This window comes from Halichoerus grypus, chromosome 6, assembly GCF_964656455.1.
Source record: "Halichoerus grypus chromosome 6, mHalGry1.hap1.1, whole genome shotgun sequence".
NCBI lineage: Eukaryota > Metazoa > Chordata > Mammalia > Carnivora > Phocidae > Halichoerus > Halichoerus grypus.
In genome coordinates, this window is record NC_135717.1 from 63234377 (window position 1) to 63260506 (window position 26130).

The following is a 26130-nucleotide window of genomic DNA, read 5'->3' on the forward strand; positions in this document are numbered from 1 at the left end:
ATACATACGAGTAACTGCCAGTTACTCAAGCTTGTTGAGCCTCAGCTCTTCCTCTTCTCCTTCTTTTTTTTTTTTTTTTTAAGATTTTATTTATTCATTTGAGAGAGAGTGAAAGCGAGAGAGGTCACAGAGGGAGAAGCAGACTCACCACTGAGCGGAGAGGCAGATGTGGGCCTCCATCCCAGGACCCTGAGATCATGACCCGAGCTGAAGTCAGATGCTTAACTGACTGAGCCACCCAGGCGCCCCGAGCCTTAGATTCTTAATCAACGAGACAAGGATGTCATACCTAATGGCTAGGACTGTAGCAGGGGCTAATCCAGTGAATGAATGGTACATGCCTTGGTCAGTACTGGCACACAGTAGGTACATAAAAATAGTAATTCTTTCACACACTCACCTTGGGCACAAGCTCTGAAAGTAAGTTGATTCTATGTCCACCTTCTCATTCTGTCACATATAATGAGGTTTAGAAGGTACTGAGGAGTTGGGCATGTTGCAAATTTATTTATTGGTATTAATTCATTGGTTATGAGCAATACAAAGAGAAGAGCTATTTGATTAAACGTATTGTCTCCTAACCTCAAGAATGAATCATGGCACATATTTCCCAACTAAGCAGGCTCTATAAAAAGCACCATACAAAGGGAAGAATGAAGGGGGGGAGATCGGAGGGGGAGACGAACCATGAGACACTATGGACTCTGAGAAACAAACTGAGGGTTCTAGAGGGGAGGGGGGGGAGGGGTTAGCCTGCTGATGGGTATTAAAGTGGGGAGGTACTGCATGGAGCACTGGGTAAAAAGAAAAAAAAAAAAGAAAAAAGAAAAAAAAAGCACCATACAAGTCAAGGGATTGGATTTTCCTCTTTTTATTTTTAAATTCTGCTTAAATCTTTCCCTGTTCAGCTTTTTTTCATTAAAGCCTTAAAAAACCATTTTTATCTCTTTCCAGTAAATATTAATATAATATCCTTCAGCATTATTAATAACCTTTTTAAAAAATGAGGTGGTCTTTTTGTTTATATTCAATCCACATTCTTTTCTTCGTTCAGTTTCTATGGGTACCTTTATCCTCTTCTAATGATGAGTCATATCTGTGGGCGCTGAAAAAAGAAGAGGTTATCTAAAATATATTTGAGAAAAGCACATACTTCATTTTTTTCTGAGTTTTCTTTTTCCCAAAGGAGGCACATTTGTTTAAAGTACCACTAGCTTTATAAAAATTAAGTTACTTGAGGAAGAACACAGAGCCATGATCAAATGAAAACTAAGGAAGTGTGTTTTAATTATTTTTAAGTTGTTGCTCTATATCTTTTTTACAAGAGGTTTTGACCAACAGGTAGGATGACTGCTTTTTTTTTTCAACCTGGTGCAGTGGGTGTTAATGGGTGTTAAGTGGGTGTTAATCAGTTTATTAACTGATGAATGGAGTGAAAGCCAGAGAGGAAAGAAGGGCCCTAGGGAAACAAAGTAGGTTGTAAGGGTGTAGGAAAGGGTGTTATAAAGGTGGAAAGAATCTTGGAGAACAATCTAATATTCCAGATCCTTTGCTTTATAAATGAGGAAGTTGCAGGCAGGCGAGATATAGTGACAATAAAACTGAGACCTGTCCCTGAAAATTCAAGAGTTACCTCTGACTCCGTTTGCACATGAAAAGCAAAGTGAGACATGGAAGTCTGCTCTCTGCTTAAATTAGGGTTAGAAGCAGAATTTTCAAGTTGTGCTGTCTGTGTTGATTGGGTCATCAAACTAGTCGGGAATTTTCCTAATTTTTAGCAATATTGTGCTTTTGGAACCCAGTGTGTGTCTACAGGAAAGTGAAGGTCAGGCCCTGCAACCCTGCGGCTACCTTTTAAGAGCACACACAGCTCAGTTTTGTGTTGAGGAACTACTTTCCTGCAATCCCATTTACATGGGCTTTTCTTGTTTTTCCTGTAGTCTGAGATCTAGTCACTAAAGCATCCAAGAGATGCATGGCCCCGGGTTCAGTGTTTAATGGGACTACCAAAGTACACAGCAAGGTCCTTTAGGAACTTACAATCTAACTAATTAGGAAATAAAGAGTTGAGTGAAAAAATGCAGTGGCAGATCATGTGCTTGCATGTGTACAAAGCTCTGATTCAGCAAAAGGAGTGAATTCATACACTGACTGCCCCGCATCTGAGCTCGACCGGGAAATGTGGATAGGTTCTAGATGTGTGCAGAAGACAGGGAACTGCATTTTAGGGAAGGAACAGCATGTGTACCCACTTTAAGTTTATAAAAAACATCATATATATCAGGATCAGAAAGGAAAATAATCTGATGGGGGAACAGGGATTCATGATGAAGAATTGTTAGATAGGTCTGTTTTACAGGGGCTTGAATACCAACCTGAAACCCTGGATATTTGTCTCCTTAAATACAACAGTCCTACCCATCATAAGCCTATTATGAAACAGCCTATCCATGCTGGAAAATAGAGAAGATAAATTGCCTTGTGATCCATTAACATATGACATGAAGCCAAGTTGCCTGATTTCCCCCAAACCCAATTTTATGAGCTACTCCTCTGGTAAAATTCTTTTCTGACTCTGCAACAATATAAAAGAGTGCTCTTTATACCATAACATTGAAACAGATGAGAGCTAGTGCTTTGAGTTGCCCTCCTCGTGTGAATTTATGTCTTTATTTTTATTTCATTGTGGAAATTGTTGAGGCAAATACATATTCAGAAGCATGTTCAAAAAGCAAAAGCTTATGAAAAGAAGAAACTAAAAATGTAGTGGATCTGACAGAACAACAGAGAAATAGAAACGAAGAGGCTTGAATCGCCAGTACATATATCCGTATTTTGTGTGACGGGACCAGAAGGAGACACAATACCTTGCCTACCCCTTAGCCACCTCTTGAAGGTCAAAATGAGACCTGAGAAAAACAGGAAAATAATGAAAGCTGACAAAGGAAGGGAACTGAAGGAAGTCCCTTGGAAGATGCACATGGCCTCAAATCAAACATGATTTGAGGTTGAGAAGCCACCAGGATAAGGGATGGTCCACATGAGATACATTTATGTGGCAGATAACAAAGGTCAAGGGAACCTAGTTCCATCATTCTTTCTTGGAGGCCCTCATGCTGCGATAAGAAGGAGCATGTCTGAGCCAACGGTCTGGAAGGAGCCTTTGATGTCAGGATGTGAGTTGTCGTGGGGTCCCATCATTCCCTATCACTGCTAGGCTGGACGCCCCGTTGGCACCTCCAAATGGACCAGACGAGTCTGTTTGGGTGTTGTGGCCAGGTCACACAGGTTGTCCTACTCCATGGAGCTTGCAACTCCAGAAGCGACACATATGGAGTGCAGAGGGCAGTGAGTCAGGGGAAGAAGGGAAGGCAAACGCACTTAACCAGCCAGACCAACTGAAACCACCCTGCTGGACAACAGAATCTGGAATGTCACAGCCATTTACAGCCACTTTACCTTGCTTTGTGTGTGTGCCATTTAAGAGCCACTTGCAGTCACTCTTCATGGATTCTGAAAGCTTCGTTCTGATACCCACCTGTGTAAGTTGACTAAATAGCAAGCTTCAGGGATCCCTTTAGGGCTTTTTCTCTTTTCTTGTCCTGAGCTATATGCCCAGCCTCCTCGTCTTGGCTAGAAGCAGTTAACACCTTCACGAACTCCTTGTAAGGCTCTGGTACCTGGATAGCTATCCAGTCATTTCAGCATCTTGGGGTTCAAGTGTTTGGCTATGTGTAGGCAGCCTTTTCTAAAGAGATGCTGGATGGAGGAGAGTCTTCTGAGTTTACCTGGGTCTCATCCCAGGCTCCTAGGCATTCAGGAGACCAAAGAAATTGTCCTGAGGTTAAAAACCCTCCTGCTTTTCTCGATCTGGTGGATGGAGACATACATCAAGTTTAACAACTGTCCTAGCTCTTGAGCAGATCTGGGGATACTTACAGGGAAAAGGAGCGATGTGAGTGGCATAACCAGTGCCCTTTGGACTAGCCTAGTAATGAGTGTGTTGTGTTCCCAACCCAACCTGGCCTAGACAAACCCTCACCTCGAAAACGCTTTTTTTGATTTCTAAACCACAAGTTCATGACTACTGAAGCTAAACCTGACTTCAGTGGTCTTTCAACTGCCGTGTCATAGCTGGGATGGGAGTGTGGCTGTGTGGGAGTCTGAAGAATGAGGGCTCGGGGATGACTGATGAAAGGAAACTTCATTTGTGCTGATTTTCAGATCTAGGACAATCCCACTGCTCAAAGCCATCTCACACACGGGCTATTAGGGTTGCTGGGTTCTCCACTGGAATCCTAACACCCCCCTCATGAGTAGTTTGCCTTCCTCCCTGCTACCCAGGGCAAGCTCCACGGAATGGAACAGAGGCAATATATGAAAGTTGAGGAAGGGCCTGAGACTAAATGTTTATAAGTCTAAGCTCTTTCTTGAAGGTGTTGCTATGGAAGCCAAAGAGAATGTCCAAGACTGATGAAGTTTCTGAGCACAGCTGAGCATGACACCACTAGGGGGCAGTATGAAGCTATGTCCATTACTCATTGTTTCAGTCTTGACCAAAATCAAATCCAACCTTTCCTGTCCCTGTACAGGAGCTTCACGGAAAGCCCTTAGTGGCATTTAAACCTCAAAGCTGTGGGAATGTTTAGTAAATCTGACAGCATCATTAAGAGTAGGTTGGATTTTTCCCTTAAAACCAATACCAAATTCAATTTTACTGGAAGTATGTCGCCATTCATTTTCTCATCTGAAATGGCCCTTTTTCACTGGTTTCACCATCTGAAGTAAGAATGCATTATTTAAAATTATGTCATTCCCTGCCCTAAGCTGTAAAACAGAAAACTTGCTTTCCTGTGTCTTGTAAAGCCTTGCCTCCAATCCATGTTATTAAAATTTAAAAGTATACAAGGATAGTATGATATACAAGAGACGATTCAGATTCAGATTAATTTTTGTTCAGCTCTTGCCCTCAAAGAGCTGATGGTCTCCCAGGGGATCAGACAAAATAGCAGAAGGGCCAGTTTCCTAGCACTCTGTTAGCTTTTAGGGAATAACTGGTCAATTTGGAAAATGGAAAGAAGAAACAATAGAATCATTTCCGGAACCATTACAGCTTAGAGAACCTGACATGTTCATAATCTCAGATTTGGGGGTAATATCCGTCAAATGCCAAATGTATATTGTATATTAATATACTTTATATATATTATACGTAAATATATATACATACATACCAAACCATCTTATATATATATGTTTGTGTGTGTGTGTGTGTGTGTGTATAAAACCAAATTAGGGTAAATGGCTTCCTCCTTACTAAGAGAACATTTTTCCTCTTTCCTACAGTTTTCATTGTTTCCCAAGCAATATTTTCTTAGGGCAGGTTTGCAAATATATGATGCATGGGAATAGACACCAGTTGAGTTGATAATCCAGGAACTGTCTCATAAAAGCACTGAGGAGTTTGGAGGAACATTGAGTTTTTAGATTGAAACAGCAATAAAATAATGTCACTGTGTTATGAACCAGGTGCTACATTCTTGCCTAATGTGTCTTGATTCTAATTAGTTAAACAGCAAAATTGAGCCTTTATTTTTTGGCAAGGTTAAGTGTATGGTTGAGTGCGCTCAGCACAGGTTAGGGATTTATAAACTCTTAATCCTGGTCCCAGGTCTATTATTGACTTTGGGAAAGTCATTTAACCTCTTGTTTCTTATTTCTGTGGAGTAAAATGGAAGTAATAAAATGGACCATCTCACTGGGATGCTGTGGTGAATGTCACAAATGGTGGAAATACACTTCGCAAATTCAGTTGTCTTGCAGTGCTGATGTGAACCTGTAGCAAAGAGCACATGTCTGGTTTCCCAGAGAAAGAACCCCTCCACTTCACTCTTGCTCACGTCCACCTTTGAATATGTCCAGAAGGTCATCCAGCCCTTCTTGCCTTTATGTGAAGCAGACACAATCATTTCAAAGATATTCAGAAAATGTCTTATCTTTATGTTCTTCAGGAAACAAGGACTGCTAAAGTCAAATTATTATAGTTTTGCTTATACCCCCTTCTTGCCTCAGGCTGATTGGGAAGGTATAGGGTTTGGGGAATGTAGGGACAAAGTGGCTTTATCATGTAGGAAGGAGACAATTTCTTTATGGGAGAAGGAGAGCATTGGGCCAGTACTTCTTGCAAGAGGTTTCTCCTCACTAAACAGCATGAAAGCAGGAACTAATTTTCTTTTTTACTACCAGCAACTGGCACGGTGCCTGGCACAAAGTAGCCACGCGATGGTTTGTTAAAGGAAAAGGGGAGAAAAAAAATCAGCTGGTTCACCTGAAATGCTTAACCAACTGAGCCACCCAGGCGCCCTCACCTGAAATGCTAATAGCCACACCAAAGTGCTTAGAAGCTGCATTTTCTAGGAAGATCTAAGTAATAAAATAATCACGAAATAAAAGAAAGTAATACTAATCAATTTTATCTCAATTTGCACATAAAATAAAAATTTAATAATTAAAAAATGAATTTTAACTTTCATCTTTGTTGGTTTACTGGATTTTTTTTTTAGCAGTCAAATTTTTCTGTAAATCTGAGTGCGCAGAACACACAAAAATGAAGAGAGATGCTGGTTTAAACTTACATTGTGGAATTTCCAACTAAACCTAAGTTGCTCACATGGGAAAATGTAATTTCGGCCTGATGGACTTTATTCCTGTTTACTCCAAAGCATCCCAAATATTTCAAAATATAAAGGTATAAAGAGTAGATGCAAATGCCTTTAAAACTTACTGTTATTTTGTAGAAAGAAGCTCAGTGTTACTTGAGAACTGAAAAGCAGCATAGCTCAGTGGTCCAAGCTTTTTCAAATCCAGAAGGATTCCAGAGGCTCACCTATAGATGGTTTGTACTGGGATTTCAACAGTTTTGTTCTTTCGGTGCTCTGGTAGGAAGAAGCAGCCACATTTCTTAATTTTCTACCAACGTAACAGAAAGTTCTAGCTTGAAAGAAGGAAAGAAGTTGGTATTCTTTCAGGAGAAGAGTTATATTCTCTCAGATTACCACATGTCCCTAAAAAGCTATTGTGGAAGGGAACAGAGATTACTGCTTAGAAGAAAATGTAGGTTTAAAGCCATTTTCAAAAAGAAATGCTTTTTTTTTTTTTACATGACTTGGATCCATATTCAATAAAGAGCTTTGTTAATCATTTTTCCTAATTACTTTGGCTAACTCATATTTGATGAAAAAAATATATTGTGAAAACTGCAGTGAAGTATAAGTTGCTCTCCCATGTAATTAGTTTGTTCTCGGAGTTCATTTTTATTATGAAAATAATTTGTGGTGGTGAGTTATAAGGGAGAGACTCAAGCTGGAAGGCTTCAGGATAATATTTCCTCCATGAAACTTTCTCTACCATGACAATTCATTTTATTCCTTGGAAGTCAAACATATATTTTACATCTAATTCCTGATATACAGACTAAATAGGCCCAGGCCCTCGACTGTCTGACAACATTTCTGGGGCATTCTTTCATGGAGGGAATGAAAGACTTCAAGCATCTGTAGCCATGTATTTCCTTTCAGAGAATCTGCTTCTGGGGCCCTGTTTCTCCGTTCTGCCTTTCTTCCTGCCCCTGCAAATTTGGTTGCATGGGAGATACAGGGGCTAGTGGAAGAGGGAGGGAGGGGAAAACTATGCCCAAATATGCCCGGAGTGACTGCCCTTTGGGGACATTCACTGGTGTGATTCATGGTTCCCTGAAGGCAAGAGGAAAAGTGAGGGGGTGCTTTCATTTTCTTTTCTAAAATCAATCTCTCTGCCAGTGCTCTGGATCCTGTCCATACCGGTCCCCCAGGAACTTTCTCTCAACTATTTTCAATTTTATCCTCCTTTGCCTCCAAACATGATGAGTAAGTTCATTTGTATCAGGGAAAAAAAAAAAAACAAAAGACTTAACCTTACCAAAGTCTTCAGACAAATGTTCTTTCCCTGGTGCTTTTCTTTCTTTGTGACCCACTTCCTGACTTTTATGTACTTTGCTCTCTGGCCCAATCCTGTAATACCTTTATTTCTAAAATGTTAATTCAATAAAATCAAACTTGAAGTCTGTACAGCAGAGAGAGTTTCCCAAATATTTCAGGGGCCTCGGATTTTGGACAGCCTCCCCCTGCCACTCAACCCCTCCCTCCCATATTCATTATAGAGGGAAAATGTATTAGAAAACCCTGGCTAATAAAAATTCCACGTGCCCTCTGTTGATTTATTAAGGCTACTATAGATTTCATAACACTGCTGTAAGCATGGTTAATATATTGTAATAATTTCTAGCATTTTTTAAGTACAACTCAGTAAAATATTCCTTTATACAGTTGGCATCAGGCATTGAGGAACTACAACTTGCATGTTGGAGGGGATGATGTCATTTTTTTCAGCTTTAGATCTCTCCCGTGCTTCACATGAAACCAGCAATAACTAGCAAAGGATTTACATGCTTATTTAATAGCAACTAAATTAGTAAGACCTCCTGACCTTTATACTCTTCCAATGGTATTTCTTTAACTCAGTGTCATCCACTATTTCATAGTTAGGAGAAATCTCATTTTATATTCTTGAATTCAATCAAATTATGCAGCCAGTTTGGATTTCTCAAATGAGAAAATCTGAGTGGTAGCCAGTGGACCAGAGGGAGAAATTCTGTTGCAAAAAGGGACAAGTTTCACAATTGCTTTTCTCATAAAGATGGTGCTGGTATAGGATGACCAAGGATTAACATGCCACTCAGAATCACAGGGTGTTTTCCAAAATTCTGCCACTAATAGGAATTTGCAGTAGTCAAACAAGAAAATTTCACTCAAGCAGACTTAGTAGTTTTTATATTCCTCTTGTCTCAAAATCTTTAAATTTTGAAATATTGGAATTCAGCCAGTTTGAAGTTAATATTCACCTACGTAAAATCTCTCTTCCAAAATCTTACAAACTAGGCAGGAATATTCAAAATATTTCAGAGGCCTTTTAATCTTATTTGAAGATGAGATTTTTCAAGTAACACCAAGTACCTTCAATGCATTCATTTACTCTTTTAACAACCAAAATGATTGCAACTGTTTTTATTCATTCATTACAAGAAAATCCATTAAAGGCTTCTATTTGGCCATATTTAATAATGTAGCTGAAGTTACCTTGTGTACAAGTAATAAAACTATATCTATTTAGGGGTGCCTGGGTGGCTTAGTCGGTTAAACATCCGACTCTTGATTTTGACTCAGGTCATGATCTCAGGGTCGTGAGATCAAGCCCCATGTTGGACTCCATGCTCAGCAGGGAGTCTGCTTGAGATTCTCTCTCTCTCCCTCTGTCCCTCCCTTTCTAAAAAAAAAAAAGTTCCAGATGGCTGCACGCAAAACTAATAAATGTGGTTCCCTGTTAAAAAAAAAAAAAAACAACTATATCTATTTGAAAATATGCTATAATACACTTTTTAATTACCTGCCCCAATTAGTCTGAATTCACCACATCTGACCCTAGAGAACTTTTCTACAAAGATATCTAAGCAATGGATGATGATGATGATGATGATGATGATGATGATTACTTCCCAACAATCCCCAGTGACCAGCAAATAATTCAGGATGTATATTCTTGTTCTGTTGCAATATCTACTCTGTTTACACACAATTTGCTTTTTGGGAGGAGGAGCAGAGAAGACTAATACAAATGTTTGGAATTGGGCAGATCCTGAGGGAAGGTAGGGCTGCAAGCCTTAGAACCAGGGGTGACCTCGAAGCTGGTGTGGTGTCATGGGAGCCAGACTGGGGTGGTTGGATGACAAGATGTAAGAAAAATGGAGAGCCTGGCAATTTTTTTCCCAATAGGACATGTATTCACACCGAATTGCAAACTATGACAAATACAGAAACAGTAACCATTGAGAGAAAGGGCTATGGAGTTAAGCTCATGTGGGTTTGAGATCAGGCTCTGCCACTTACCATATGCTTTTTGGACAACTTACTTAACCTCTGTGAGCCTCCATATGCTCATCTGTGAAATGAGGCTGATAATGTCTCCTTGCTCATAGGGTAGTGATGATCACATGAGCTAATGTATGGGGAGCAGTGCTTGGCACTCAATATAAACTAGTTCTTGTCTTTATTGTAATAAAGCAATCAAGTAGCTATGTTAAAAATGTTTTATTTGGTAAAACAATCACTCCTTGGCTTGCCCATGGTTTATGTAAGTGGAAGGATCTCAGATTTTGAAGTCAGACTGACCTGAGTTCACATCCTTGGTCCACTACTCAAAAAGAATATAATTTTTAATGTGGAGACTCTTATTCCTTGTGAGAGTGGGGGATCCGTTCTGCCTTTCTCAGATAGCTGTTGTCAGGATTAAAAGTGATACTAGTAGACTTAGTAGGATTCTTTATTAAGGTAGTTGACGTAGTGATTTTCAATTCTCAGCATTTCATAATTTTTGTCATTCAGCGGCTAACAGAGCCTAGTGTGGTAAGTGGAGCAAGTATTAAAAGGAAGAACCCAGACTAAGTAAGAATGTCCATAAAGTGTCATGATAAACTGGTAGTAGATTCAGCATTAGAACCTGGAATGTAGATCAGCAGAGTTGGAAGACTATTCTCCAGTATATTAGCATTTATAACTACTTGAACTCAACACAGGAAATAATCTAAATGGTATGGACATAACCAATATTTTAAAAGTTTAATAACACGGCTATTCAGGGTCAAAACTCAACAATGTTTGTGATCTAGTTTAATTGTGGCATAGTTCAAATTTTAATAACATAGCTATTTTAGTGTCAACACTCCATCTGTCCATGACACATTTTAATTGTGTTCAATGACTTTTCTCATAGTTTCATCCATGATTTTCTTTCCACTTAGAAATGTGATTCTCTGGATCTTAATAAGGGTTGATATGAACAGATATCCATTTGGGGAAATGTTCTAAAGAGTTGTACTATCCCGTGTGCACTCATTTCATGGACATAAACTAAACTCACCACAGTTTCTGGAAGCATAAGAATCTGCTCACTGCAGGGGAAGAGTGCAATGTCAAGTTTGATTTTCTGGGGCTCCTCAGTGATCCTGGAATAGTCCTTCACAGAAGAAGTGCCTCTTGGCCTTGTCCATGATTTCAAAATCTCTATGTAGGGCAACTCGTGTTCTTTGTTGGAGTACTCACCCCACTCCCCTCTGCCACCACCACCCCACACCCTCCCGAAGTCCCATGGTTATTTCCCACTGGGCACAGCAGGACTAAGGGAATCCAAGCATCTCTACATAGTAGGCTCTTACAAGGATACAGCAATCATGCCTGACCATCACCTCCCAACAAAGGGAGCAGAGGCAAATCAGAGGTGGTTCTGCCTTTCATTCAGCCACTCTGATTCTCAGTTGGCTTTCCCTGATTATCTTCTACCCCCAACTACATAAACTTGCTCTTATTTTCATGGCTGATCTAGCTTTACATGTGTACCTTCCTTTGTAGTGTGCACCTAATGTTTTGTGGAAAACTGGAAGTTAAAACCTCTAACTTGGGATATATTCCAAAGGTGTATGTGTGATTACAAGGCATTCTGTGCTACACATTGTATTTGCATCTTACTCTTTGTTCTTCCTGTATTTTTTAATCAGCATGAATTTCTAGCTACTAGCAGTTGCTTGGTGGAAACAATGACATTATTATTTGTATTTTTCAGGTGGAGAGACTGAGGTCCTAAATTTGTACTGATCTCACTATATGCTGTGTCTCGGAGACAGTTGGAGCCCAGATCCAGAGCCCTTGGGTATTGCCTCAAAAGATTGCACTACTTATCAGTGGAAGACCCCTCTTCATTTTCTTTTTAGGTAAGGTCTTTCTTTCTATTAAATCCTAAAAGAAACATTCATCATCTTAACAGTGAATGAATTATGAACTAAAGGCCTATCTATAAAACTTGGTTTCTTGATTTGTTCCTCCCTGAGCGCACTGGAATAAAATGTCTGTGTTGCACCTTGCAGTTTCCCTCCAGTGTGTATTTGCTCTGATATGCAGCTGTTTTATTTTTTTAACCATTCTTTCTTTGGGCTTGCAGGCAGTGCCATCGATATACGTGTTGTTTTTCAGGGCATGTTTTATATTCACTTAGATTCCTGTCTTTGTGTTCAGACTCTGGCTCGAAGCCATCATAATAACTAAAAAATGAGAGAATATTAAAAGACCATGAACTTTTGACAAATGATATGTGGTCCTGGGTAGGTATCTGATAACTTTGTCTATGGACTGAATAGAATGAATAAAATGTAAGAGTCCCTTTTGGGTCTGCCCCATAATATGACGTTGATCAAAATCAGGCTCCCACAAAGGTAGCAAAGTAAATGTGCCAATTTCATTGAGGTCTTTTTGCTTTGCCCAAGACAGCCTCCTGTAGGTGGACTTGAGTGTCTGGAATGAGTGAATGGGATGACCAGATTGAGCCCCAGCTTTGGCTGTATTTATTTGGTCCAAATTCTGATCATAAATCCATTAGTTCAATATTCTGCACTAAGAAAAGCAATTTCCATTTTGAGTTTTCCCCCATTACAGAGGTCCTCATACAGCCCTCCCCATTCTGACACCACATTGTAAAATTTTGGTAGTTGATCCAGAGGGAGTTAGAAAAGAGAATAGATATATCCTATCCCAGTACAGTCTTGGCTCAACTTGATTTTTGCTTTATTGTGCAGTGTGAATCAATACTCAGCCATATTGCAGAGCCCCTAAGAACATCATGATCTGAGAATCACTGACAAGAAGTCATTGAACTTAGCTTCACCAATGCCTGAATTAGGAATTCATGGCTTCTGACACAGAAAGTACACTGAGTACTTGCAAAATCGCCTTTGAATTGAAGGAACCAAAGCAGGCATTTCTTTTCTTTCCATAGAGTGACAGTGTCAGTGGAACACTGTCAGTTGAAAGAGGGCATGTGGATGCTGGATTTTGTGCAGCTAGAGAGCTAGTTCGTAGGTCCTGTTTTTTCTTGGCCAGAAACTGAACTGGCCTCAGAAAGAGGATTCAGAAGTCCTTTTAGCTCCTGGTGATTTACTCCGATTTCCCGTTGTAGGCATATGGATTCGATTTTCTACTGTCTCTATAAATACCGTTGTGTCTGTCTCCCTGCCAAACCAGCTACCTTTCTCACCCCAGAGAGAAGCCAGAGATCAGACATTCCTATACTATAGCCCCATTAGACACCATAAGGGGAGGGAGCAGATCTGGCCGTCAAAATGATGTGTGTATTTGAATCTTGAAAGAGCCAGGCTAAACTTAGAGTCAGTGGGCTCCCATAAATAACCTATGTCCCTCTCTCTTTGTGTGGTTTGGACTGGAATGCCTTTCTCTTTAGAGTTGTACAAGCAGCCAGAGATCAAAGAGTCAACCGTTTATGGATGCATAGTTCATTACAAAGTCATCGTGCTCAGCAGGAGGACTCTGGCTAAAGCACAAATAATTTTCTCCCATTACTATTTTGTTGCATGGATTGGGGTTGGAGGGCACAAAAAGACCTTGCAATAACTTTAAATAATGTAAAAAAATAAAAAGAGAGAGAGAGAGAAATGAAAATTCACTTTCGAAGGATGGTTAAAACTTAACTGGCATCTTTTTAGGGTATGGTATGTGGTAGGAGGAAAGAGGAAGTAAAGAAATTGACCCATTACCAAGTGGAATGTGGTTCAAGAAGAATAATAGAAGGCAGAACAGTGTCCTGTGTAATTGACTTACCCTTGTGTAAGCATTACAGAGAGCCTTTGATAAGCAGAGCAGAACATATACAAGGATTTTTTTTTAAAGCCCAAACTAGATAATGTACTTGAAAAACAGGCTTTGAACTAGTTTGCTAGAATGTGAAGAATACATGTGTTTTAAATTATAGCATTGGTGGTGTTAACAATCCCAGGACTGTGGATAATCACAATGATACAAAATAATAACTACTATTTATTCAATGTCTACTGTGTGTCACGTGCTGTGCAGCATATGCCATATCTTTCCATCCTCCCAATCACGCACAGAGAGGTGTTGGTATCCCCATTTATGCACGGGGAAATGGGACTCCACAACGTCTAAGTGCTTTGCTCAAAGTCATGCAGTCATGGTGAGCCCAAGATTTGAACTGAACTCTGGAATGAAGCAGAAACTTAGCTTGTAGTTAGTGTGTCTGGCTCCTAACCCCTCTCCTGGCCTCTGTCGCAGGAGTTGTGGGAGCTCTTCTGATGGCCAAGCTTGGGAGTTTTGTTCACAAAAGAGCTATCTCAATCCATGATGGCCACTCTTCTGGCCAGGGTAGATCATCTCCATCCATGATGGCCACTCTTCCGGCCAGGGTAGATCACCTCCAAGTCCTGCTTTCCCGTGTTCCTATTCCCCTTATCCACACTATCCTATTCTGGCTTCTAGAATTGCCACTGACCATACACAGGCCTTCTGCCAGGAGCGTGATGAAGAAATTGCTTAGGGGAAATACTTTGTCAGGTCTTTCGCCCATTTCAAGGGCAATAAAGGACCCTTGCTGGACTTCTTGTTTAACTTGTATAGAATGTGAAAAATACTTTCTTTGAAAGAAAACTCAAGGCACTGAATGAGTTTGTCCATGTGAGGGCCCTGTCACTGTGCTCTCGTCCATAGGTAGTCTGGGTTGGTCGCTGACACCTCACCCACCCATCAGTAGTAACACTTGATCTGGTGTTTTCTGTATGGATGTTAGGGACTGTGTATCTTGTAAAAGATCTGTCATGTGCCTGACCAGTTACAGTGATAACTGAAGAACATTTCCTCAAATGTATTATTTTAACAGATATCATGTTCTACTTTATGTTACTTTAATTTTAATCAAAGCTGAGTTGTGTGAATCTTAAAGAGAAAAAAAAAAGGCATGGGATATAATGCAAAGAACCCCATGCCTAGAGTCAATAAAATCCCAGTGGCTAAAGTCTCAGTGGCTATGTAATCCCTGGGAGCCTTTGTCCTTGTCACTGATAAAACCTGCATCACTAGGAGGCCATAACATCAAATAAGTAAGATGAATGGAAAACCACAATGCTCTACAAATGCTACCTTTTTTCTGTTCTTCTCAGTGATGCTACCTTTTGTTCAACCCATCTCTTCATGCTGCTTTCAGTAATAGTAGTTTAAAAGAGTCAGAGGGGTGCCTGGGTGGCTAGTAGTTGAGCATCCAACTCTTGATTTCAGCTCAGGTCATGATCTCGGGGTCATGGAATCGAGCCCCGCGTCAGGCTCCATGCTCCAGTTGGAGTCCGCTTAAGAGTCTCTCTCCCTCTCCCTCTGCCCTCCCCCCACCAACTCAATCTCTCTAGATATAAATAAGTCAGAAATAGAAGCAAATAATCAATGAATTCTTTTTTACCAATTTAATTGAAAAGCAACTGAGAGTATCATCCAAAGTCCTATGGCTCTTCCCCGCCTCCACATTTTCTTGAAAGCTTTCACACGTGCAGTGTAAGAAATTGTGAGTCAGCCTTCTCCAATCCTGACTTTAAGAGTTGCAGAAATCAGCTGCCAGGCAGCACATATGTTCTGAGTTCCATGAGAGGAAGAAAACACATTTGCTGAAAAGAAATGGAAACCTTAAAACCAGTTGAGTTGTAATAAAGACACTTTGCATTTTGCTAACTTCTTTTCCCCTCTGGTCCTTGGATGTCTTTCTGACCCTGGACAAGTTCTCTTGCTCCTGAGGCATCTGTCACCCCAACCACTCCCTCCCTGGGATGTGGGCTCCATCTGGCCATGGCTGATGGGGAAGGCACAAGAAGTGCAGAATGACCAAAAGGGGATTATGATGCAAAAATAATATATCAACTGTGAGTACTTCTTGAATGCAAGGCACTCAAAGGCTGTAAATCCATTCTCTTATTAAGATCTAGTAACAATTAAATGTGGTAATAAACTTTGGTAATAAATTCCAGTCTGCAATTGAGGAGATGACTTTAGAAGTCTAAGTCACTTGGTCAAGGTCACACAGCTAGTGAGCCAGGCAGAGGTGAATAATAAAATCTCATAGCAGCATTACATATGGGACCTCCAGACACTGGAAAGGCATTTTCTCCTGGGCAGTTGTCTTCAACAAGCATTCCCATGAGCCCCCAAACATCCAAAGGGGAAGGCTGCTAGCAAGTACTCTGCCTCTATGTTAACATGGTAGAAACCAGATTCAAACAGGTTGTGGGTTTCTCTTGGAGCAAAAGAAATCAACTACAAGGAAAATGAAACTCTCTACTTAGAGCTCTACTTAAGACACTTTCAACTCATTTCATGATGTTTTGCCCTTCTTCACCTCTCCCTGAGGCAGTTCTGTTCTTAGTAATTGGTATTCGGTTGTTCTTGTGGATTGCCGGTCAGTGTGTTCTTATTCATTAAACTGTGTGAGTAAAAATTGATGTGATGGAAGAACCATGGCAGCCTCAGCCTCAGAACAAAGACTTTTCTAAACCAGCATTTCTCCCATAACATCTGGGTAAATGTTTCATGTGGGTTTTCTTTCCCCAAGTATCCATGACTCTGTGTTCAGAAAGAATTGACAGTGACACTTCATTTGACCAAAAAAAAAAGTAAAGAAAAAGAAAGAAACGCTTCTACACTTAACAAAACCCTAAGGCAACTTGAAAAACACTTTGAAAACTTATTTTCATTTTGCGATCTAAAGCAGACTTCAGGTATTTCGGCAGACAGGTGGTCCTGGTTGTAGTTCTTCTGAATCCTTGTGATAAAGATCATGTTGACTTTTGAGAATATTCTAGGATTCATCATCACAACAGACTCTGAAACATGATTTTAAAGTCCCATTGAAATGGGACACAATGTAAATCCTAAAGAAAAAACCCATTCAGGTAAACCCAGGATTTTGGCTCCACACCAAACCTCACAATTTGAAACCCCAGCTCATGCCTCCAGAAGTTCTCCAAGGCAAGACTTACCTATACGCATTCTTGCCACAGACACCAACCCTGTGGTTTCCTCGACCCTGCTAAAACTCAGTTCAAAGAATGTCATTTTGCATAAATCTCTCAGGATGAAGAGAAATCCATGAGAATGGTATCCTCCGTCACAGAAAGCTGTGGTGTTTGATGGTAAGATAGTTGTCTTTTTCTTCAGGATTGGTGGAAAGAATTCTACCTTGTGCCTTTGAATGAAGGATTTCCCTAAAGACAATACTGACCTCTATGTTTAGTTGCTGGAACCCTGCAGGCTTGGGATATAAAGAAAGGTCAGGGCTTTCAGAGGAAGCTGGAATATAATGCCCATTATGATGAATTGTAACTTAGAAGCACTCTTAAAGACAGGAGAATTCAAGGTTTTTTAAATGCAGTTTTAACAAAAATTTCAATTTTGGTTGGATTGAGCTGTCACTGATGTCCAAATGCCTCAGTCAACAAAAAAATGTACCTTTTAAAAATGGAACTTTTTCTGGGGTCACTGAGAGCATCCTAGCCCATAACATTTGTATGATTTAAGTACAGTCGATCTTCACAGATTCTGTATTTGCAAATTCTCTAACTCACTAACATTTATTTGTACTCTCAGCATCAATACTTAGAGTGCTTTTGTGAACATTCACAGAAAGCACAGAGTGGCAAATAATTTGAATTTTCCCCAGCTGAGGTCAAACAAGATGATGCTCTGCTTCCTTGTTTCAGCTCATACCATGCACAGGTGTCCTTTTCACGGTCTATTTAGTGCTACATTTTTCTCATTTTTGTGCTGTTTGTTGGTAGTTTCACTGTTTAAAATAGCCTCAAGCACAGGGCAGAGTGCTCTGTTGTGTTCCAAAGCACAAGAAGGCTGTGGTGTGCCTTATAGAGAAAATATGGATGTTAGATACCCTTCATTCAGGCATGAGTTACAGAACTGTTGGCGGTGCATTCCGTGTTAATCAGTCAACAATATATATTAAATAAGAAGTCCTTAAACAGAAACACACATAAAACAAGGTTGTATATTGATCGGTTCATGAAAATGTGACCGGATATTATAGACTATAACTATCGTAAATAATGAAAATTGGTTGTATTTGACTGAAAGCTCGGTACCATCTGCTGACTTGAGTGGTTTTGTGGTTTGTAGATAGTGTCCACTTCTCATCTCAAATGTGACTCAGAAATGTCCTGCTATGTTTAGGATGCAGTTTCAAATAAGTTCAAGAGTTATGTAGACTGGATGAGGATCCCGTGAATTTCACACATGGGACAAAGAAAGGGAAGCTGGTTCTGGAATGTAGGGAGAGAAGGGAAATTTGGCCATGGGCATAGCAAGGGAAGGGAAGGGAGGTAGAGATAGAGGAAGAGGCTGAAGAGAGACATCTGAACCTAGAGGAGAACGTGAGTGTGCTCATAGTGAAATTGAAAGACGGCACCCAAGATAACGCTGTTAATCTTTGGATATGGCCTAGTCTGAGAGTAATCAACATAATTCTCCCACTGAAGTATTGAACAGGCAAATTAATGTGCATAAAATGTCATTTCATATATATATGAATATATATATATATATGATTTCATATATAATTGGAGAGGAGTAGATGAGATACCACCACATTCTGCAGAGCTTAATGACATCATTTTTATGTAAATTGAGTTCTGTTTCTTTGTTTTTCCTTCTTCATGTAGGGTCATGACTCTTTGTTTCATGGCTACCCAGAAAAGACAATTTTGATTTTGGATAAATAGCATCTGTGGAAATGTTTTTCTTAAGCCAGAGGCACTTGCATGCACTTAAGTTAATGGAATTTAATACCTTTTTAATACACTAAGGCAAGAGAGAGATTTTTACCAACTAAGAGAAACTGTGTGTTCTCATATGTGTTCTCATATTCATGCAAAAGGTAATTTGTTTTATAGGCAGAAAATAGAGTTTACAGTTTGAAATAAACAAATCATTGCTTTAAACAGTGTAGAAGAAAGTACACTACTTCAAAAATAATTGCTTGTTTACATGCATTTGCTTGTTGGAAACAAAAGACTGAAATGAGAACCCCTCTATAATCAGTCTGTTATGTAAGGAAATGAGAAAATATATACAGGGACCCAAAGCAGTAGAGAGAATTTCCCATAATCCCATGTGAACATGATAAATTGTACTATTTTGCCACTTAATGGTATATTAGATCAATACAGCATCTAACTCATGAGCTTCAGTTACAAATCTCAAGTCTGATAGAAAAGTATTTTTTTTAGTATTTCAGGAAAGATTCTCAAAACTTTAGCAAAATCAGTACTGATGAAATATGGCCAAGTTATATCTTCACACATGAAAAATGTACTATTTTTTTTTCCAGAAGTTTGAAAATCATTTTGAGTACTGAGTTTTTTTAAGCAATGTTAAAATCACACTGAACTGCTGCTAAAGAGTAATAGTCGTGCCCATCTTATATTTTTTTGGAAAATTGAACAATGTAAGTCACGTAAAATACATACAATAACAATTAATACAAATTGTTCAATGAGTATTAACTGTTATAATAATACTGTTGTTATAGTAAATGTTAACCTTAAAATAGTATATAATTATCAAAGTTACCTTAAACCAAGTATTTTCTTTTGACTATCATACATTCAGTGTCACTCTTGAAAATCCCCAGAACCAACAAAGAAAAAGATAGGAAGCAATGAGGCAAAAGGAAATTCTGAGGGTGACAAACACACTTTCCTGAATCACCCAAGACATTTCCTATAAGGTAGTGTGCAATGATTTTGCAGATGAGCATTCATATGTTTCATTAGTCAGGGTAATTAAAACTAACCGCTATAACAATCAACCTCCAAATCTAGGTAGCTTAAAACAATAAAGATTTATTTCTTTCTCAGGTCATAGTTACATAACAAGTGGCTCTTCTGGGGGTTCTCTTTTAAATAGTTTCTTTCATCTTATAGTTTCACCAGTCTCAGTGGAAGGGATAGAATTTGTGTATTTGGGAGGTTTATGGCCAGGTGTAGAAATTGCAACATAACTTCCACTCACATTCTTTAGACCAGAATGTAGTCCCAAGGTCACAGTGTAACTTCAGGGTGTTCTGGGAAGTGTTGTTTTCCTGTTTACATGGGGAAAAGAAACAGGATATGCTTTCTTGATTCTTCAGAGATAAAAAAGTTTAAACCTTCCAGTATGCTCAGTTTATTTCTTAGCATGCCATTAAATGGGGTTACCAATTTATTAAAAGAGAAAAAAGGCATAATTGGACATCATAATTTATGTATCTCAGCACACAGTTGAGGTTAATCTTAAGGACTACTTGAGTTCCAAGTCTTCCAGAAGCTTCCCTGACCATCTCACCACACCCTGTTATAGTGAGATTTAGCAAATATTTCTTCATATTCTTTATTCTTTCTTTTTTATGTATTGTATCAGTTATCTTCTTATTAGACTCTAAGCTTTCTTTCTATGATAGCATAGTATACTGTAATGTAGTATAACATTACATAGTATCATATCATATAGTATGGACATGGGCTATGCCTTCAGATTGCAAGGATTTAAATCTTGCTTTCATTACTAGTATTTACGTTATCTAATTATTTAACCTTTTTGTACCCCGTTTTGTCATTTAAAAATAAGCATAGTAACTAAAGTACCTATCTCATATATTGGTTATGATGATTAACATGCTAAAATATATAAAGCACTGAGAACAGTAAGCATTTAAGACATGTAATGAGTCCTTGGGAGAGGTTTAATATAATTACTGATACAATCAAGAACTATGACCTTGTTTTCTTGAATTCTTTACTGCAGCTAGTATAGAATTGTCCACAGTAGGTCACAACAAATGTTTACTAAAAGAAGTAATGAATATTTTTTGATTAATGAAGTAGAGAGTCTTTTACTACAATGTAAAAATCTTTCCCAATATATTTCCTCCAGTTCACACAGATCGCAACATTAGTTAAGAGAATAATATTGGAGCGCCTGCCTGGTACAGTCAGTTAAGCATTCTACTCTTGGTTTCCTCTCAGGTCATTATCTTGGGTGGTGGGATCGAGTCCCATATCGGGCTCTGCATTCACCGCAAAGTCTGCTTTAAGACTTTCTCTCCCTCTGCCCCTCCCCACCCTATGCTCTCTCTCTTTCTCAAATAAATAAATAAGTCTTTAAAAAAAGAGAGATATATTCTCAAGGGGCACTTGGACGGCTCTGTCAGTAGAGCATCCAACTCTTGATCTCAGGATTGTGAGTTCAAGCCCTGTGTTGGGCATGGAGCCTACTTAAGAAAAAAAAAAGATAATCTTAATACAGAAATAGGAATTCTGGGGGGAAGAAACAACTATTTATGTAGGAAATCCCAAAGAAGGAACAAAAAATTATTGGAACTAATAAGCAATTATAGCAAGGTCACAGGATACAAGATTAATATTAAAAAGTCAGCTGCTTTCCTATATACCAGCAATGAACAAATGGAATTTGTAAATAAGAACACAACACCATTTACATTAGCACCAAAAAACTGAAATACTTGGTATAAATCTAACAAAGTATGTACAGGATCTATATGAGGAAAATCTGTAAACTCTGATGAAAGAAATCAAAGAAGATCCAAACAAAGGAAGAGAAATTCCATATTCATGGATGGGAAGATTCGATATTGTTAAGATGTCATTTCTTTTCAGATTGATCTATAGATTCAATGTGATACCAATCAAAATCCCATAAGTTATCTTATGGATATCAACAAACCAATTCTATGTTTACATGAAAATGCAAAAGACCAAGAAGAGTCAACACAATACTGAAGGAGAAGAACAAAATTGGAGGACTGACACTACCCATCTTTATTACTTACCATAACTTCAGTAATCAAGACAGTGTGGCATTAGTGAAAAAACAGAAGAATAAATCAATGAAACAGAATGAATGGCCCAGAATTAGACCCACACAAATGGTCAACTCATCATTAACAAAGGCAATTTAATGGAGAAAGAATAGTCTGTTCAACTTCTGGGCATCCATATAACAAAAAAATGAATCTAGACCCTAACCTCACACCTTTCACAAATATTAACTCAAATTGGATCATAATCCTAAATCTAAAACCCAAAACTATAAAACTTCTAGAAGATAACACAAGAGAAAATCTTTTAATTATTTAAGATTAATAGCACTATCAACAATAACCAAATTATGGAAAGGGCCCAGATGTCCATTGACATCTGGATAAAGAAGGTGTGGTATATATATAATATGGATTATTACCCAGCCATCAAAAAGAATGAAATCTCATTTGCTACGAAATGGCTGGAACTAGAGTGTATTACACTAAGTGAAATAAATCAGTCAGAGAAAGACAAATACCATATCATTTCACTCATATGTGGAACTTAAGAAACAAAACGAACATAGGGGAAGGGAGAGAAAAATAAAATAAGATAAAAAAAGAAAAAGAAAGAGGCAAACCATAAGAGGCTCTTAACTATCAAGAACCAACTGAGGGTTGCTGGAGGGGAGTGGGTAGGGGCATGGGCTAAATGTTTACTGGGCATTAGGGAAGGAACGTGTTGTGATGAGCACTGGGTGTCATATGTAGGAGACGAATCACTAAATTCTACTCCTGAAAGCAATACTACACTATATGTTAACTAACTTGAATTTATATTAAATCTTGGAAAATAAATAAATAAATAAATAAATATTTTAAAAAATAAAATAAATAAAAAATGTGTTTTCCACATATAATTTTCAATCCAGTTAAAGAAAAATATCTCAAGAAAAGATTTCTTTTCTAACAAAAGAAATTCATATTAAGGCACTCTAGGATACTATCCTAATTCTCAGCTCTTTGCAATTATACTTGGTTTTTGGGGGGGTGGGTAGTGAAACAATTTCATTCATTGGTTTACCTTCTATTATTTTTTAAATAAAGCTTGGCTTTGCATATATCTCTTTAAAAAAAGACTAAATCTTAATTAAATCATTTAAGATAGAGCACTAAAAGCATGGTCCATGAGGAAACAAATCATAATTTGTACTTCATTAAAATTAAAAACTTCTACTCAGTGAAAGACACTGTCAAGATAATGAGAAGACCAGCCACACACTGGGGGAAAATATTTGCGCAACACATATTTGATAAAAGACTTGCATCTGAAATAAACAAAGAACACTTAAAACTTAATAAGAATATAGGCAACCCAATTAAGAAATGAGAAAAAGATCTGAACATACACCTCACCAAAGAAGATACATAGATGGCAAATAAACACATGAAATGATTCTCAACATCATTTGTCTTTAGGGAATTGTAAATTAGAGCAATAATAAGATACTAGTACACACCTATTAGAATGGCTAAAATTAAAAATACTGACAATACCAAATGATGACAGGATGTGGAGCAACAGGAGCTCTTATCCATTGCTGGCGGGAGCATGTATGGTACATCCACTTTTGAAGACAGTTTTGCAATTCTTTACAAAATTAAACATAGTCTAATGATGTGATCTAGTAGTCACACTTATAAGTATTTTCCCAAATGAGTTGTAGATTTATGTCCACACAAAATCTTCACATTAATTTTTAATTTCTTTTTCATAATTGTCAAAAATTGGAAGGAACCAAGACGTTCTTCAGTAGGTGAATGGATCAACAAATGTGGTATACATACATATATATATATATATATATATATATATATATATATATACACAATGGCAAGCAATAAGAAGAAATCAACTATAAAGACATGGAGACTGTTTGAAAAGACTGTATGGTTCCAGCTGTATGACATTTTATAAAAGGCAAAACTATAAAAACATTAAAAGGATCAGTAGTTGCCAGGTTCAAAAAGGGAAAGAAGAGGAGACTCGGGATGAATAGGCGGAGCACAGGGGATTTTTAAGGCAGTGAAGTTATTCTGTATGACACTGTGATGTCATATATAACATTATGCATTTGACAAAACCCATAGAACTGCACAACATAAAGAGTGAATCCTAATGTAAATTGTGGACTTCAGTTAATAATAATGTATCAATATTGGTTCATCAACTTTAACAAATGTACTACACTAATGCAAGATATTAAAAATAGAGAAAAATTTAGAAAAATAATAAAGTGTGCAAGAAACAAGGGGTATATAGGAAGTCTCTGTAGTTTCTAATTTTTCTGTAAACTTAAAAATGATTTAAAAATAAAGTCTTCTAAAATGTTTTTTAAATACTCAAATGAAAATTCTAGATTTGAAAAGTAATCAAAATGAAAAGTATTCTGAGTGGTTTCAACAGCAGGTTTGAGGTGGTAGAGAAAAAAATCAGTGAATTTGAAAATTGAGCAAAAGAAATGATTCTATCTAAATAGCAGATAGAAAAAATATTTAAGAAAAACAAAACCTCAGTGATCTATTATACTGACATACGTATAATGCAAATCCCAGGGAGAGACAAGAGAGTGAAAAAGGTAGAAAATTAAAGGTCATTATTTCCCAAATTTGATGAAAACTATTAACCTACAGATCTAAGAAGTTAAATGAACTCCAGCTAGATGAGAGAGAGAGAGAAATCAATCCACCTTGACCTATCATAGTCACACTGCTGAAAATGCCAAAGTTGAAAACTTTGAAAGCAGCAAGAGAAAAATAACTTATCACATACGGTAGGACTGACAAAATGATTGACATATGACATCTCATCAGAAACAATTGAGACCAGAAAGTAGTGGAATGACCTTCAAAGTATTGAAAGAAAAAAATTATTAGGCAAGAATTCCATATGCAGCAAAATTATCCTTCAAAATGTTGGGAAAATAAAGACATTATTAGATGATCAAAGACAAAAAATGTATTGCTCACAGATATCCATTATAAGAAATAGTAAAGACAAATTTTTCCCATCTGAAAAGAAGTAACACCTGATAGTAATTTAAATTCAAAGGAAAAAATGAAGAGATCGAATATGCTTAATATGTGGATAAATATAAAAATGGTTAAAATATTTTCTTTTTTCTCTTAATTTATGTAAAAGTCATAAAATTATATGAAATAATTTAATGCTCTATAATTGGGACTATAACACATATACAGGCAATATATTGACAATAATGGCTCAAAGTCACTGGGGAGGATAAAGCTATATTGGAGCAAAATTGCTGTATTTTCCTGGAACTTAATCAGTATTAACCTGAAGTAGATTGTGATAAATTAGAATGAATATTATAATCCCTAGAGCAGTCCCTAAGAAAATAACTTGAAAATAAAGTTTAAAAATAATCAAGGAATTAATAATGGTATACTAATATTTCTTAAACAGTAAAGATAGTAAAGGAGGAAAATAGGAAGAAAAAAACATGAAACATTTAGAAAATAAATAATGGCAGGCATAAACCTAAACCTATTAATAAATACATTAAATATGAATAGACTAGACACTAATCACAAAGTAAAAAAAAATAAGGATCCAACTATATGCTGTACGTAAGAGACTCACTTTAGATTCTAAGACATAAATAGACTGAAAGTAGAAGAATGGAGAAAGACAGACCATGCAAACAGTAACCATAAGAGATTTTAAGTGACCATAGTCATAAAACACAAAGAAATGCTACTAGAGAAAAGGATGGTTATTTCATAATAATAAAAAAGTTGATCAGGAAGATCTAACAACTATAAATGCACAGTCTTCTAACACCCAAAACCAAAAATATGTGAATCAAAAAATGGCAGATTAAAAGGAAAAAGAGACAATTTAACAATTATATTGGCAAATTTCAAAAAGAAATACAGTGGCATATTTAATGGAAAAAAGATCACCCAAAAAAAATATTTAACTGTGCCTGATATCTCAACAATGGGAACCATAAACAGTGGAAAAATATCTTTAAAGATCTGAGAAAAAAATAACTGTCACTCTAGGATTTTGTACTCAGCAAATAAATCTTTCAAGAATGAAAGTAAAAGCACTAAGTGAAAAAGAAAGAAGACTCAAATAAATAAAATTAGAAATGAAAGAGAAGACATTACAACCAATACCACAGAAATACAAAGGATCATAAGCGACTACTATGAACACTTATATGCGAACAAACCTAGAAGAAATGAATAATTTTTTAACAAACTTCCAAGACTGAATCATGAAGAAATAGAAAATCTGATGATACCAATTAC

At 37.6% G+C, this 26130-nt stretch overlaps 1 protein-coding gene across 7 annotated transcripts in view; it reads left to right on the forward strand.

Annotated features, from left to right (window-relative positions):
* Positions 1-26130, forward strand: part of KIAA1217 (KIAA1217 ortholog) — a 719758-nt gene that overhangs the window by 261471 nt on the left and 432157 nt on the right. For all 7 annotated transcript variants that reach the window (XM_078075245.1, XM_078075247.1, XM_078075246.1 and 4 more), the window contains exon 3: positions 11710-11857. In XM_078075245.1, coding sequence (XP_077931371.1) covers positions 11751-11857 — 107 coding nt within the window. In that variant the 5' untranslated portion in view covers positions 11710-11750. The remainder of the gene's footprint in view (positions 1-11709; positions 11858-26130) is intronic.